The 17,223-nt window shown below is 39.7% G+C and overlaps 1 protein-coding gene across 1 annotated transcript; it reads right to left on the bottom strand.

Moving 5' to 3' along the window:
• Nucleotides 1-1,487: 1,487 nt before the first annotated feature.
• Nucleotides 1,488-5,024, bottom strand: RpL5 (ribosomal protein L5). Its single transcript, XM_090160737.1, has 6 exons — nucleotides 4,888-5,024; nucleotides 3,656-3,725; nucleotides 3,340-3,590; nucleotides 3,061-3,263; nucleotides 1,747-2,013; nucleotides 1,488-1,671 (listed from the first exon to the last, which is right to left on the bottom strand). The coding sequence occupies exons 1-6, from the start codon at nucleotides 4,888-4,890 to the stop codon at nucleotides 1,563-1,565; spliced, it is 903 nt and encodes a 300-aa protein (XP_090016863.1). The 5' UTR covers nucleotides 4,891-5,024; the 3' UTR covers nucleotides 1,488-1,562.
• Between the last annotated feature and the right edge of the window lie 12,199 nt (nucleotides 5,025-17,223).

Raw genomic sequence — 17,223 nt, 5'->3', positions numbered from 1 at the left:
GATGTCAGGGCAATCTCGTGAGTCAGTTTGCCCATGGACTAATTAATGTATACATTAATTAGTCCATGGTTTGCCCCATTGAAGTTTCCTATCTATATACGAAGTTATTTTATCTATGGTCTAATCCATAGATATAAGAAATGTATATAAAGGTCTAGATAAATTTCGGGGCGTCTAAGCCTAACATAAAATACGGAATTGACACCTAGCAGACCCCGTGAAGGCACGTGACCAAGAGCGCGAGCTCTCTTAGCATTTTAGTACTAAGTGCTTGACCTTTCCGCAGGCCGTAGTCTTTAGACACCATCTGTTGGTGACTTTTAGTATAATTTTTAAGCAGGAAACAATTTCTCTCGCGACGATAGCACGAGCTCTCTTACCGATAGATAGCGCCTTATAAGGATAGCCTGCAGAAATTAGGCGTTTCTGCTAGTTGTCACCTCCGTATTCACTCCCTTTGAAATATTGTATCTAGACCTTTATATAAGTTTCCTATATCTATGGGTCTAATCATTACAAGGACGATTCGGCTCCCCTAAAACGCAAAAACACTGATTATCATGAGCGCCCGCAAACATTTATCAAAGTGGAAGGGTAATATTTATACATAGTCTAAAGGGGCCTGTACTTTTAATAGCGGATTCATAGCTTAGCAAAGGGGGCATTGAACTATTTGGACCCCCCCCCCTCCTGCGTATATGACAAGGTTGCCACAATATTCTGATTCAAATTTCCTGACTTTTTAGGGCCAAAATTAGTTTTTAATTTTTACATTAATCAGAAATTAATAAATTAAATCAACTTATGTTTCAAAAGGTATTTCAACGTTAAGAAACCTTTCAAGGATCTAAATAATAGCAGAATTTGCCATAGATATAGTAAAATTACTTTTAAAAAGTGTCAAGATTAAACTGAATTCCCTGAATTTTTACAAATTCTTTTAATTTCCCGATTTTTTTTGGCCCATACTTAAGTTCCCTGACTTGTGGTAACACTAGCCCAACTATTTGCTCACTTAGGGACGAAAAGAAACTCCTTTTACCCCAAACTACCAACTTCTTCCATACAATAACAGCCAAAGTGCCAAACTGTATTTTGAAGTTGCTATTTTCTAAAAATTACTCCCAAAACTAGTGAATAGTTTTCGCCTCCTGTATTAGGTAGTGAACAATTCAACTCCCATAAAATGTAACACTTCGTTCGACCCTATCCAGACTAAAACATGCCTAACTAACTGTGCCCATGTGCAAAGGTACCATAAGCAGCAGCCATGTTGAAAAAATAGGATGTGCATCTATGCTTTTCGAACTTCGCTCCTAGATGCTGTTACGCCTATTTTCCCTAATCGAGGAATAAGAAATGTTGTAGCACTTGCTAAAAAAAAAAAACAGGGTAACTGAAACGTCTTTGTTTTAAATAATTAATGAATGCTGACAACACCCTTTCACGAAAATTGCATCAAATTAATAGTTGAGCTGACTGAGAATTAATTAAAAAAAAGTTTTTTCCTTATGCATTTATTTATCAGGATACAAGAAATGCGCATTATCAAAAAATATCTTCTAATCTCCACCTTCTCCATCACCCGCTTCCAAACGATGGAGGAAAGATTTCTTCTTCTGCGCAATCCTGTTTCTTCTTTCAGCCAAAGTCATCTTCTTTCTATTCCATCTGTTGCGCACAAATATAAAAATTGTAAGCCATGTTGGAATATAAACTATAAAGGAAAATGAAAATGAAACTTGCCTCTTCTTAACGACTTCCTTAGTTGGCTTGGGCTTTCTTTCAGGATTGCCTCTGATTCCTGAATGAGCATTTTTGTAGATTCCTTCCAATTCATCAGCGGTAATTCCTAATTTAATATATTTTGAAAATTGTCTTTTATAAGCTTCTTCATCTTCCTCCATAAGCAATCTCATATATTCTGCCACATGTTGACCAAAAATGTGCTTCCTATGAATATCAGGATGGAATTCCTTCGTTTCCGAATCGTAACCTGGGAATCGCTTATTACTGAAACAAACAGGGGTAAAGATGTTTTAGAATAGTTTAACAGAAAATACATCAGTAAACCATGTGTGAGTATCATATATTAAGTATTTAAATAAAACTCCTTAGAGAAAAACTCTTTAACTAGTTTAGTGTCTCTGATATTATAAAGGCAAGATTTCATTTGAGCCGCTTTATGAGGAATCAACCAAACAAAGCAATAGTTCCCTTCCTTATTTAATTTGTTTACTCCCATCATTCTTTTCCAAAGCCTACAAATTTTGCAAATCAATTTCTATGAATAGTTTTTCCAGGCATTTAGATTACTCTAGGTTTCATCATTCCTCTAATTTTAGAAAATAGACAGTATTGGTTAGACCTTAATTCTTAAGCAGTAACATTAATTTTTTACAAGACTCAGATATTTGAACAAGGGATAGGAAATAAGGCTATACTTTATTATAGGTCATCCCCTACGGTAGTACTCATGAAATAAGATTCAGTTAATTGGAATTCAGTGAATATAAAAATATTCAAATTAAGTGATAAAGACGATGTTCGTTAAGACAAATCTATAGTACCATGTCAGTAGGTACTATTTCACTAGTTGCAATGTCAGTAGATGGGATTTCTATATACACCCACCGTGATTATAGAGAATGGGGCTGCGGCGCCCACATTATATAGGTTGTTTTTCCTGGTGCGCTACTACAGTTACATCTATACTGTCTGGTGGCCCTACTACACAGTTCCGTATATAACGCTTGTTGTTGCTATTTCACAGTTAGGTATATTATATTGTAGCACAGTACAAACAATTATACTCCTCTTAACGAGCTCTACTACAGTTGAGGACCACTTTGGTCTTTGGACTAAAAATGTTTTTGGTTTACGATTAAAATCTATTTATATTATGCAAATGAAATGAGTATTTTAAATTATGTTCTGAAATCAGGCTTTAAAAAAATCATTGCATTTATATCAGACAACCAAGCTCAATATGCGATAAGGGATACTAAAAAACACGAAAGACTCGCACATGGCTTTTAATCACCGCAGATTTATACTTACCTATGTGGAATATCAATACCACCATCAACAGCCCCTTTCATGACACCAAATACTCTAGCTCCAGTGGTTGTTCTAGCAAGACCTACATCTAAAAAGGCCCGGAAAGCTCCTGGCTGACCATCTATATCTTCAACTAAATAATCACCCCCATTTACATCTTGGCAGCCCGTGTAGATTTCATCCATGCCAAACTTTCGGAGAAGCTAGAGAATTATCAGAAATAGTGAATTTCTAAAAGTCACGGGCACTTAGTCAACAAATGTTAAATATTGCACATACCCTTCTGGCTAGGAGCAGTCCAGTGCAGTAAGCAGCAGCGTAATTGGTTAACCCTACCTTCACGCCATAGTTGGGGAGTTCGTGAGCATAAGCAGCACAAACGATTACATCCCCTTCAATTCTGGCGTAAGCTATCTGGCACACAATATCTTTGTTCGTAAAACGAACAATGATACGGTACTTGGGAGTGTTATACTTGTTTTTATCTTGAATTACAAGACGCCTACGAGCATAATAATCAGTTTTTCCCTCTGAAAATATGCAAGAATAATGTTATAGCATGAATCAAATCAATAGGATCAAAACCCAATCCTACCTCGCCTCCTCTTGAATTTAACTTGAAAACGTTTAAAGTAGGCTTTACTTTTCACAACTTTCACAAATCCCTATAAGAAATGATTCATAGGATTATTTATTTTTATAAGTTATTGAAAAGGATCCCCAATTTTTTTTCACAATTTTAGAAGTTACCCTACAAATTTTACGTCAGACTTGGCCAAATGAAAATTTAACAACCTTTGTAACTAAGGAATTAAGATTAGCTAAAAATACTATATGCAAAAAAATGCTTTTTACGGGCCATACCCAAAACCGCAACAATTTTAAGAGCTCTATGTTTATAAGAAAAGGGACACAGGCCAAGCCATTTTTCACAAGCAAATTATGCTAGAACTAATTTTCTATCCAGTTAAGGCTATCGGATGCACCGATATGGGTACAGCCGATATATCGGTTATTTATCAACCGATATTAAGAAAGTTACCTATCATAATGGTGTATACGATAAATCCACTATAAAAGAGAGTTCAGTGCACTGTCATACAATTTTATTCTAATTTTTCATTAAAAGAAGTTTGCAAGAGCATATCCGAACATGCATTTTTTCCTTTTACATGATTCATATTTTCTATCACCAATCGAATAGTTAGTTAATTTAGAATTTTCTAGTTTTAAAATTTGGATGAAAATATTTTCTTATACCGGTATCAGCCAATATCAGCATCGTTTAAGCTGATACCGCTATTAGAAAAAAAGGCCGATACATCGGTGCACCCCTAGTTATAACAGATCTGAACACATATGCTATGGGTAGAAATTATAGCACTGCAGATGTAGATTAAAGAACCCAAACCAACTGCATTTCAAATTGATAACAATTAATTTAAACAAGGATCTGAACAAATGGTCATACAACAGTTCCCGTTTAATAAGAGCCGTATTAAAAATTAGGGAAGTAAAACACCATTACCAAAAATATGACAGAAATTTAATATGGGTACTAACTTACGAGAGTAACTAAATTCATATATTGATTTAGAAGAATGAAGCTCGCGCTATTACACGTATGTGTAAAACGAGACACCTATGCAAGGCTTATTCAATTGCCAGCGCTGCTGATCTTTTTGTAATAGCATTCGCCATCGTGGACAGCAATCAATATTTTAAATCACTTTCAATCCAAATAATATTAAAAATATTCTTAAAGGACATCCTTGGGACATAATTTACTTGATTTCATTAAATTTAATAAAAACATATTACACTTACCATTTTTCTTTAAATTATACCAAAGCTTCAGGTAGCATCGGTTTGGGGCTAACCAATTCTGCAATTTCGGGATATTCACTTAATTTTAATACAAGGACCACAGAAAAGACTGGATCTGGGTCGTGGAAATTGTATCCAAAATCCAAATTATCAGGGCTGCCAACTTTCAAGTACTTCGAAGCAGTGTGAGAAATAAGGTGCTATCCATAGAAATCTCATAGGTAACTAGAATACTGCCGTGTAACTGGCAAATGGGCCAAACGCCGTGGCAGACGATAGCCAGATCTCAGCCAATCAGAGCTCAAAGAGTGGTTCTGCCAAGAATAACCAATTCTGCAATTTCGGGATATTCACTTAATTTTAATACAAGGACCACAGAAAAGACTGGATCTGGGTCGTGGAAATTGTATCCAAAATCCAAATTATCAGGGCTGCCAACTTTCAAGTACTTCGAAGCAGTGTGAGAAATAAGGTGCTATCCATAGAAATCTCATAGGTAACTAGAATACTGCCGTGTAACTGGCAAATGGGCCAAACGCCGTGGCAGACGATAGCCAGATCTCAGCCAATCAGAGCTCAAAGAGTGGTTCTGCCAAGAATAACCAATTCTGCAATTTCGGGATATTCACTTAATTTTAATACAAGGACCACAGAAAAGACTGGATCTGGGTCGTGGAAATTGTATCCAAAATCCAAATTATCAGGGCTGCCAACTTTCAAGTACTTCGAAGCAGTGTGAGAAATAAGGTGCTATCCATAGAAATCTCATAGGTAACTAGAATACTGCCGTGTAACTGGCAAATGGGCCAAACGCCGTGGCAGACGATAGCCAGATCTCAGCCAATCAGAGCTCAAAGAGTGGTTCTGCCAAGAATTTAATGTCACCAGAGAGAATGACGTCACCTATCTCCCGCTATAGTAGCGGATCCAAGGAGGATTATTATCCTCCTTGGCGGAACCACTCTACGGCCTCTCATTGGATGAAGGTTCAAGGCGAACTGGCGTCAAGCTCGGCCGTAGGCGGCAGCATTCTAGTTACCTATGAGATTTCTATGGTGCTATCACCATAGATATAGGAAACTTATATAAAGGTCTAGATAAAATATTTCAAAGGAAGTGAATACGGAGGTGACAGCTAGCAGAAACGCGTAATTTCTGCAGGCTATCCTTATAAGGCGCTATCTATCGGTAATAAAGCTTGTGCTATCGTCGCGAGAGCCAATTGTCTACTGCTTAAAAATGATACTAAAAGTCACCAACAGATGGTGTCTAAAGACTACGGCCTGCGGAAAGGTCAAGCACTATATGCTAAGAGAGCTCGCGCTCTTGGTCCAGCCTTGGAAATAAGGTTTTTTTTTAAACTGGTCCTTATGACCAGTGACCCCCTAGCATATGAATTATTAAACTGGTCCTTATGACCAGTGACCCCCTAGCTTATGAATTATTAAACTGGTCTTATATAAAATGTTCTAATGTCATTTATATGCCTAAAAAACATATTCTACATGTTTAGAAGTTAGATTATGTTGGTAACATTAACTTTACACGTATTCAAAATAGTTAACTTTATTTAACGAGTACCACCAGAATAGTACAATATAGTACTATCTCACCTAAGACTACTACCAGAGGCTAGAAGACCCTCGTAATTTACCGTATTACCTCTCTTTCTCTAGGCCCCTTAACTCCAGAGTCCCCGGTCCGTTACCGCGTAGCCAGGTAGCCTACCGTACTAGGGGGAAAGTGAGACTAGAGGATTGAGGGTTTGAGGCCAGAGGGGGGGTTAGACCGTTCAAGGGATGCGAGCGAAGGGACTCTACATAAAACCTCGACGTGCGGCCCCGGCGGTAATAAGAGGAGTCGCTGTACATAGAAATCCAGTGAATAGGGAAATCCAAATTGATATAAACCTTGAATTAATAGGTCATCTCCTATTATTTGGAATTATTAAACTGGTCACCTTCTGTTTTTTTGTTATTATTTCGAATTAATAAACTGGACACGGTGACCAGTGACCCCCCAAATTTTGAATAAATAAACTGGTCTGAACAATTAATTAACTGGTCTTTGACCACCTGACCACCGTTATTCCCAAGGCTGTCTTGGTCACGTGCCTTCCTCGGTGTCTGCTAGGTGTCAATTCCGTATTTTATGTTAGGCTTAGACGCCCCGAAATTTATCTAGACCTTTATATACATTTCTTATATCTATGGCTATCACAGGCAAATCGCCAGTTTAAAAATTAGTTGGGCCAGTTTAAAAATTAAGTGCTTGGAGTGTTAGTGACCACTTAATTATTTCAAAGTTTTTTCCCTTCAAGATTTTAGTTCATTAATAAAATACTATAATAATCCCTAAAATTGTTTGGTTTTTGCTTCTATGCTGTGTGCTTGGCCTTGTGTCAATGGTGTGTATGGGTGGGTGACTGGGTATCGTGAGTCCTAGGAATATAATACTGCGTACCTGGAACAGAAATTTGTATTCCCCCATCACGGACTCGCTGTTTTAGCTTCGGCAACGCGAGAGCAATACAATTTCGGCGTACTAACGGGGATCCACGCCCAGGGCCGTCTTTAACCTATTGGAAAGCCTGATTTTCGGGCGAGAGTATAGCAGCTTCGCGCATGCAAAAAGCTAATAAGCAAGTTGGTATTGTAGTCAGTCATTATCGTTTGTTTTTTTCGAAATAAATATGTTTTTCGGTAATAAATAACGGTTATCGTTTGATGATCTGGCAGGAACTAGGGGGCCCCTATCGATCGCGGGGCCCTGGGCACGTGCCCAGAGTGCCCAATGGGAAAGAGGGGCCTGTCCACGCCGGGTTCCACGGTGTGATTGAGGCAACTTGTGACATTCTGCGAAAGGCTATTCGTCCATAACTTTAACCCTGCGTACGAACTTGTATTGAATGGACGCTTCAATAAAAGATACTCGGTTTTTACTCCCCTCTCCAAATTCATCTGGGAAGGAACTATTTCCGGTCGGTCGGTTAAACGGTTATAATGGATAGCCAAAGTCATATTTAAGCAAATTGAAGACGCGTTTTTGCCCTCCTGAGAATTTTGCGTCAGATAAGGAATGCGTCGGCTCACGTGTATAAGGAACATACTAATGTTAATTTTCGATAATATATTTTAAGGTAAAATATATAATGTTACTAAAACTAAGTATAAGAAGATAATATTATTATTATTATCATCGTCTTATGGTATAAATAATTAAAATTATACGAAATATTTTTATATTACCGGGCAATTTTAAGGCTTCTCATGGAGGCAGGGTTAATTCGTTTCGTATAAAATTATCTTTCGGAAAAAGATGAAAACTAATTCCTTAGAACTAAACGTATTACTTTTGTAGTACGGTATGAAACAAGTGTTTCCTTTTAACCAGGTAACTTTTTTTGGCATGTTAAGGCTTAGCAAAAAACCGATGTTATGTTAGAGAAAAGTTTCCAGCTTCTAATATTTCAACAAGCACTATATAAATAGTAACTTATGAGTCCTGGCTGTCGGAAATATTACTTCTTGGCAATTTCTGGGAAGATGTTTTATTTTAGCGCCTATTGACTTTATTATGTTGTACACATAGAAATCTCATAGGTAACTAGAATGCTGCCGCCTACGACCGAGCTTGACGCCAGTTCGCCTTGAACCTTCAGCCAATGAGAGGCCGTAGAGTGGTTCCGCCAAGGAGGATAATAATCCTCCTTGGATCCGCTACTATAGCGGGAGATAGGTGACGTCATTCTCTCTGGTGACATTAAATTCTTGGCAGAACCACTCTTTGAGCTCTGATTGGCTGAGATCTGGCTATCGTCTGCCACGGCGTTTGGCCCATTTTCCAGTTACACGGCAGCATTCTAGTTACCTATGAGATTTCTATGGTTGTACAGCTTTATTAATTTGATTTTTTTTTATTGACATTTCATGTATATGTCGGAACGTAAAATTGGTGCGCATGGTGTGAAGGCTTTTAGCTGTATACACCAATTTCCCTTCTACATTGTTCTGACCCCCCCCCCCCTTTCATTCTATTCACAAGGATTTTTTGTACAAGTTGAAACCATAGAAATCTTATACTCCTACCTAGAATGCTCCAGTCTACGGGAGAACCTGACGCCAAGACATTTTGAAGCAACGACTAATGATTATATAGTCTTTGCTTAAGCTTCAGCCAATACTCCTTTTTGGCCAGATAATGGGGCGGAAAAGGGGAAGGGACGTGAGCATGCGCCAAACACATTCTTGTTTCTTTTAGACGCCATATTTGAAATCGCGCCAGCTATTTTGTATGGGAAAAATTCAGGGGTAACTTCGAAACACAAATTATTAAATTAAATATGGTTTGGTGCAGAATCTTTGGTTGTAAAAGTATTTATGGAGCTCAAGGAATTATATTTAATCGCTTTCCAAAGAAGATAACTTGCCTTTGGGCAAGAATAAAACACAGAAAAAATTGGAGCCCAACGCTGAGTTTTCGGGTTTGTAGCAGACATTTTCGGAGCCTAAGGATACTGACTGGATTCCAACGCTAAATTTACCATCTAGTATAATAATACTCCAATCCATACGTGAATTAGTGAGGAAAAAAGGCAGCTAGATAAGAATAAATAAATATGAAATTGGTTAGTTACGATATATTAAATGAAATTGGTTCCTAACTTAAGCCTTTTTAGAAACTTAAATTTTTAGAGATTATTCGATTATGCCTTCTTTCTAGGAAGAGTATAAAGTTTTTATGAATGAATTGGTTCACCAGCAAAGACTTGGTCTTTCACAAAATTTTCATAATAATTACATGTCACTTTTAGACACTAGGTGAGTCTGTCTACTCTACACTCTACACACAGTATAGAAAAAGCGAATTTAGCAGTTAGCAAACAGAAATATAAACAGTCTCTATCAGTAGGCTTGTTCGGGTCGCGTCTATAGGGAAACGGCAGCTTGCTGCCTTTGACTATTTTAGCGTCTGTGGGAAGATAACATGGATATAATTTCTGAGACCGCCCTGCATGGTATCAGCAGCTGCCTGGAGAAGGCAATTGAGCACAAGGAAATTGCGCTAGCAGTTTTTCTTGATAATGAGGGAGCCTTTGATTAGATCTCCAGCGCAGTTATACTTAAGGCTGTGAAAAGGTTTGGTATCAATGACACATTGTGCCTTTGGATCAAATCTATGTTAACTGACCGGAAAGTGACATCCTCCTTGCTGGGTGACTCCCTTATGGGGTCCACCAGTCGTGGTTGCCCACGGGGGGGGGGGGGGTCTTTCTCCCCTTCTGTGGTGCCTGGTGGTGGATGAACTTGTTCGGAGGTTGAACAGGGGAGGATGCCGCTGTTTCGATGATATTGCTATAATTACTGGGAAATTCCCGGTAACAGTGAAGGACGTAATGAGGAGGGCCTTAGCATCAGTTGAGAGATGGTGCAGAGAGGTCAACCTCATGGTTAATCCTAATAAAACTGTCTTGGTTCCTTTTACTCGTAAAAGGATAAAAGGCATGTTGGAGGGTATTTCCTTATTTGGAAAGGACCTAGTGGAGAGCCCCGAGGTGAAGTACCTCAGTGTCATCCTGGATAGCAAACTAACATGGAAGCCACACCTTGACTATATAGTCAAGAAGGGCAAAATGTTATTTTGGAGAACTAGAAGTGCAGTTAGCAAGACCCTAAGCCCCAGAGCTGTGTACTGGCTGTACACCATGATCATCAGACCTATCCTGTCCTATGCAGCTGTGGTCTGGTGGCCAAGAGTTACTTTAAGGACTGTGCATTACAGGAGCCATGAGAACAGCCCCAAGCGCTTCTCTGGAAATACTCCTGAATATGCTTCCTCTCCACCTTTTTATTGAGGAAGCTGCCTTTTTAGGTGCCTATAGGCTTAACCAAAATGGCTGGTGGAAGGCTAATAATTGGGAGCATAGCCACACCAAGCTCTTTCGGGATATTTCCAATCAGATGCCGATTCTGACAATGGGTTCTGATATGATGGTTACTAAACTTCACTTTAGTAAACCTTTTGAGGTCAACTTCCCTAGCCGTGCGGAGTGGAGTAACTTGACCCTCGGTACCAGAGGAGAGATCGTCTGGTTCACTGATGGGTCTAAGGCCCACTATGGCACTGGTGCGGGGATGTATTGCCTTACTAATAATTTTGGCTTTTATGAAAGCCTAGGGATACACACTAGTGTATTCCAGGCGGAAAATTTTGCTATTTGCTCCTGTGTTGCTTATTGTTTACATCAGGGGTATCATGGGAAGGTTATACAGATTTATTCGGATAGCCAGGCAGCTCTAAGAGCTTTTAGCCAGTATAGTATTCTTTCTAAACTGGTTCTTAGTTGCTTAGATCTCCTCTGCGCTCTTGGGTTGCACAATAAAGTTCAACTTTGTTGGGTACCTGGGCATAAGGGGCATCTTGGGAACGAAAGGGCCGACGCCTTGGCCAAGGAAGGTGCGAGATCTGGGTTCATTGGGCCAGAACCTGCTCTCCCCATCTCCCGGGGACTTGTACGCGGCTTGATCTCCAAGTTTATGTCAGATCGTCAACTCAGACAATGGTCTGAGATTGAGGGTCAAAGGCAGGCCAAAAAGTTTACTCTTGGCCCTTCTAGGGAGAGAGCCAGAGAATTACTCTCGCTCTCTAGGTCTAGTATTAGGATTGTCATTGGCCTACTTACAGGCCACTGCCATCTAAACAGACATTTAACGCTTATTGGGGTAAGTGATGACCCGATTTGCAGAGCTTGTCTAGCTGAGGAGGAAACTGCCTCACATGTACTCTGTAGCTGCGATTACTATGCAGCCCAGAGGTTTGAGCATTTGGGTATGCATCGGTTGGAGACGTATGACGTCTCTAACATCACGGCCAGGCAGATTTTAAGCTTTGTGTCAGCAATAGGACTTGTTTAAGTCACCCAGTTTGGGGATGCACAATGGACCTTATGTCGAAGTGTTTGGCTTGCCACCTCACTCAATAATAATAATAATAGGGAGAACCGGGTGAAAATTCAACTATGATAGCTGCGGATCGTCTCAACATAGTCATTCTCCCTAAATATGAACAAATACATTCTTGATATTATCTTCGTACGTTCGATTTGCACACGCGCTTGGAAGCTGAAGACTTTGGTTAGCGCTCATAGATTTGTAAAAGTAAGAGAGTACGTAAAAGTCACAAGAAAAATAGTGTAATATTTTTTTCGACGAAACCTGCTATAAAACAAGAACGTACGTTGTTTTAAAAATAATATAATTTCCCAAGTATTACCTCCAACCATTTTAGGGAATAACTACGCTTCAGTTCAGTTCCGTTCTTTTCCCACCCCGGGTAGATCCCTTTTGGTTCAGGGAGGCTCACTATCACTTCGCGTTAGGGGCACAGGGGGGAGGGGGGGGGGGATCGCGGTTGTGTCTAATAGGTTCACTGAAGTTTGTCAAGGTTTGGAGGGAACAAACCCCAAAAACCAATATTTAGGAAGACACAAGAAAATGGTTTAGATTTAAAAATTTCAAGCATAAGCATGAATATTGAACGCTATAATTATCCGAGAGGCTTCAAGCTTAGGAAAAACAACGTCATCTGCCTTAATATTTGTCAAGTAAATATGTGAAGAAATAGCAGACAACTTTTGAATTTCAATGTTTTTCGGTTGAAACTTTCCTCTGTTATGCAGAGATAATTTTTATATTCCATTTAAAACTCAGTCGGTAGGCGGCGATACTTGTTACCAAAATTTAATCCTAGGAACCTGTGAAATAAGGAATTTTTTTAAACTGGACCTGTGGCCAGTAGAGCCTAGGTAGTTTAATTAAAAAACTGACCACTGGCCACTTACCATTTTTAACTTTCAAAATCAGGCTTTCATAATTTATGGTCAAATTATCTATTCTTGACAATATGTGCTAGGCCATAGGCTTAGTAGGTTAGTTATTATGGGTATTTCAAAATTTTTGAGTGTTAAATAAAGAACTATAATACTGCTTAAGCAATATGTAGAAACAGTCAAAGGCAGCAAGCTGCCGTTTCCCTATAGACCCGACCCGAACAAGCCTACTGAGAGAGAGAGAGACTGTAACTGCTAAATTCGCTTCTTCTATACTGTGTGTCAGGGCGTAGGAACCGGGAGGGGCAGGGGGGCAATGACCCTCCCTATAATTTTGCTGGGAGGGGCAACTAATGTTATTGCCCCCTCCAACCTTTGGTCAGTTGAAATCTTCAAAAGGCTCAAATTATCATTTTAAAAGCATATACAGTTAATAGAACCACAACTGTGTTTAAATTTCAGTATTTTCCCGCCAATTTAGTAGTAACAAGTACACATGCATTCGGAGAAGCTACACTCCATTAAAAATTAAAAACCATTATCCAGACCCCTTTTCGTTTATCTTTGCCCCCTCCAACTTCTAGAATGTTCCTACGCCCCGAGAAATCAAAACGGACGAATTCCGGACGCCAACCATGATTACAATTTTGTATTGTGGAAGCTGTGGAGGGGTAAAGGATTTCGAATGGATTTGGTTTGTCTGCAGAGTTCGTCGTAAGTATCGTCCGTTTTGATTTCTCTACGCCCCTGCTGTGTGTAGAGTGTAGAGTAGACAGACTCACGACACCCAGTCACCACAATTGACACAAGGCCAAGCACACAGCATAGAAGCAAAGACCAAACAATTTTAGGGATTAATATAAAATTTTTTTAATGAACTAAAATCTTGAAGGGAAAAACTTTGAATTAATTAAGTGGTCACCAGGGCCACTAACACCCCAAGCATTTAATTTTTAACTGGCCCAACTAATTTTTAAACTGGAGATTGGCCTGTGATAGTGCCTTAATTCTCACACTGGACTATTCATGCCAGGGCCGGCGTGATGCGGGTGCAAAGGGTGCGGTCGCACCCGGCCCCGCGCTAGCTAGAATTTAAGGGGCCCCGCAAATATAATTTTATATTAGAAAATAAATGATTTTGACAACCATTTTTTTTCATATTCAAATAAATTGTGGGATCATTTCACCTATTTTATTATGCATCTTAAATTTCTTAGAAACCATTAAACGAAGTGGGTGACTATTTTTGTAATAAACCGGCCTCGCAGCGTAGTGGGCCAGCGGGGCCCCGCTGGTTTCTTGGTATTTCACACTTTCAAGCATTTAACGGGAAATTCCTGGAAAATCCAGTTATAGATAAGGTAACAAAAATGCAGGTGTCCAATGTCCGTGTCCAATATCCAATATATGGGAAGAAAGTATACGAGCGGCGCAGAAAAGAAAGCATGAAGAAATTGCCGATAAAGAAAAGGATGCGCCTTCAAAATTTTTCGAAAAAAGGAATTGTACTGGCACACTTATAAGCAACGAAAACTGTAGGGTTTACGAAGAATTAAGAGAGAACTTCGTTCAGTCATCGGGTGTCGGAGAAGATAAAATTGTGTGCGCGATTGAATCATCGTTCGAACGCGTAACTTTGTCACCAATCAATAATAATAATAAAAATCCACTAGGCTAATACCCAAGGCACCACCTTAGGCCTAAGTCATCAAGCGACTTTTAAAGCCATTTATCCAGGTGGCCAGGTTAGAGCTGTTTGATATTAAATTCCGGCCTTTTTAAAAGCCCTAAGCGAGATTTCAGAAAGAGTTTCAGATGTGAAGATTAGGAGCGATGCTCAGGGTTTATTTCAAGAACTTACGTCTTTTGATTTCATCGTTAGTTTGATTATTTGGTACGAAATGTTGACCAAAGTTAATATAGTCAGCAAAACCAAAAAGTGACAATGGACGTAGCGACTAAACATTTTAGCAGAAATTGTATTTTTTTTTCTTCAAAATTATCGTTGAATTGGATATTCAACCATTTTTAGGGAAGTTAGGACACGAAAAAAAAGAAAATTTTTAGTTGTGAAGGTCCCGATGAAACAGTTTACAATGGTGAGGTTCAATTTAAAACGAATTTTTTTTTAAATTAGTTGATAGCGCGTTATCCGCCATGGAAAGTAGATTTAAACTGTACAGAGAGCACAAAGATGTATTTAGCTTCTTATACGGGGGGGGGGGGGGTGCAATAAAAAATATTTCGGAAGAAAATCTACAAAATTCTTGAAACGACGTTAATTGACGATGTAGACGGAGAAGAATTATTTGAAGAGTTTCAGTTGTTTAAAGATGTTATTCCTGTAGCAGTCTTGACAGCTATTGATACTTTAAATTATATAACTAAAAATAACATGGTTGTACCCTAATATCGTAATAGCAGAATTTGCAACGCCATCTATCCTTCCTTTGTTTATATCAAATGACAGTTGGGCTACGTTCAGCAGCAGTCAACGAAAAAAAACCCGATGGATTGGATATTTTCCACCGATGAGCTTTTTTGTCATAATTACGTCGTAAGTTGATGAACGCTTTTATTCAGTCATCGGTGTTTTTTAAAATGGCGTAGCTTTTATAGTAGTTTTACGTCAGTCATCGGAAAAACCGACTCTTCCAGCCGATGACTTCGGTGAGTAACCGATGACTATCGTGACGTCAAAACCGGAAACGCGAAAAAGCGTACAGTAGAAAACCGATGTCACCGATTAGTAATCGGTGAGTCCGATGAGCGCTGCTGAACGTACCCTTGATTTTCAAAAAGGTATAATGTATTTCATTTCACCGCGCGTCGATGGCGCCACGTAATCAGCCCATCTCATGTCTTCCTACATTGGCGAAAAGGGGGTCGGCACTCGCGGTCAACTTCGCCAAATCAAAGAATATAAAGCCCCAGGAATGGAAGGATTGATATAACTGGTCGCATGTTTTCGTTGCGTTAGAAACTTCCGGCAAAGCAAATCAGAGTAAACGGAAGCGGTTAACGCAACCCGGTCTCTCTTTAAAAACGAGAGGCGCAAAAGTTCCACTAGACGGAGCTACACCTTCCATTCCTGGGGCTTTATATTCTTTGGCCAGATACAATAGTGCCTCTATTTCTTTTCTATCTCTATGGTAGGTATTTCAGACGATACATGCCTTAAATATAGGACAAATTGGAATTACCATATTATCAGGAATCTATAGAGGTATAAATAAGATTCCATTGGGACGGTGATACCAAAGATAATTTAAACTCGTACCCTAGATTCGAATACTTAGAGCTTTCCCATTGTCGGTTTTGTTACGAAGCGTTTACCCTTTTCCGGCACGTAACCTCAGAAAAATCGGGCTCCCTCGGTTGCGGTAAGGCGCAAACCATGGAGCGAATTTTTTCTGAGTTCCGGTGGGAAGTGGGTAAACGCTATCGGCAACGCGCGAGAGAGTGATTTCGAATCTAGGATACGAGTTTAAATTATCTTTGGTGATTCGAAAGCGCGTCGAGAAAAAGACGGGGCTTACCTACGTCAAGTAGCCGCACGTTTGCTACGCTCTCATGCTGGGGGCGTGCGGCGCCACCCCAGCCCCATTAAAAAAAAAGCGATGGGCCTTCTACAACGCAACCTAGAGGACAGTACCTAGGCATACTGGGTGGGGTGCATTTGGCCGACTCCTCATTTGACCGACTTTTCATATGTCCGAATGCCCATTTGGCCGACAGCTCATTTGGTCGTCTTTATAACCAAGCTGGGCCTTCTAAAACGCGACCTAGAGGACAGTACCTAGCCAAACGCACCTAGTATCGTCCAGATGCCTAATGAGCAGTCGGCCAAATGAGCAGTCGACCAACTGGTAGTCGGCGAAATGAGTAGTCGGAAAAATGAGCAGTTGGTCAAATGGACAGTCGGACAAATGTTCAGTCGGCCAAATGAGCAGTCCATTTGGCCGACTGTCCATTTGTCCGATTTCTCAGTCGGCTAAATGGACAGTCGGCGTAACGTGTATTTTGTGGTCGGCCAAATGAGAAGTCGGCCAAACGAAACTCTCCCGGCATACCCTACCAAGTATTGTCGGGCGTGGTAAACATAATAGATTCTTAGAAACTCGCGGAATGTCACGTGGAGATTATGTGAATCAACAACGCAAATAACAACAAGAAAGTACGCAATATCGCTTGAAAATTATTCGGAGTGAACAACACGTGGTGTGGGCTACCGAAACTGCAAGCATAGAAATCGGATTACAAACTAGAAATTTTGTCGTGGGGTCCGATTAGAACTTTTAAAAAACCCTGCCTTTGGCCCATGCTGTTCGTTTGGCTGGCAACGAAAGTTACGCCATCGGTGCCAAACTGGTGAACTAACACTCTATTTCACCTAAAATTAAATGGCCGACTTTAACTCGACGCTAATACTCTTTACAGACGAGGCTTATAACGCGGTTTTTTTTAAATCTTTATAGTAACTTATGTTAAACTAAAGTTGAAGAATG

The sequence above is a fragment of the Leiobunum rupestre genome, chromosome 10, assembly GCF_980474605.1.
Source record: "Leiobunum rupestre chromosome 10, qqLeiRupe1.1.hap1, whole genome shotgun sequence".
Taxonomy (NCBI): Eukaryota; Metazoa; Arthropoda; class Arachnida; order Opiliones; family Sclerosomatidae; genus Leiobunum; species Leiobunum rupestre.
This window is presented reverse-complemented; position numbering and strand designations above follow the sequence as displayed.

What these genes read in the sequence shown, in the direction of transcription:
- RpL5 (XM_090160737.1), bottom strand. An exon ending in GACTGCTCCTAGCCAGAAGG is followed by an intron (nt 3,264 to 3,339) that starts GTATGTGCAATA and finishes ATAATTCTCTAG; the next exon opens with CTTCTCCGAAAGTTTGGCAT. An exon ending in AAGGAAGTCGTTAAGAAGAG is followed by an intron (nt 1,672 to 1,746) that starts GCAAGTTTCATT and finishes TGTGCGCAACAG; the next exon opens with ATGGAATAGAAAGAAGATGA.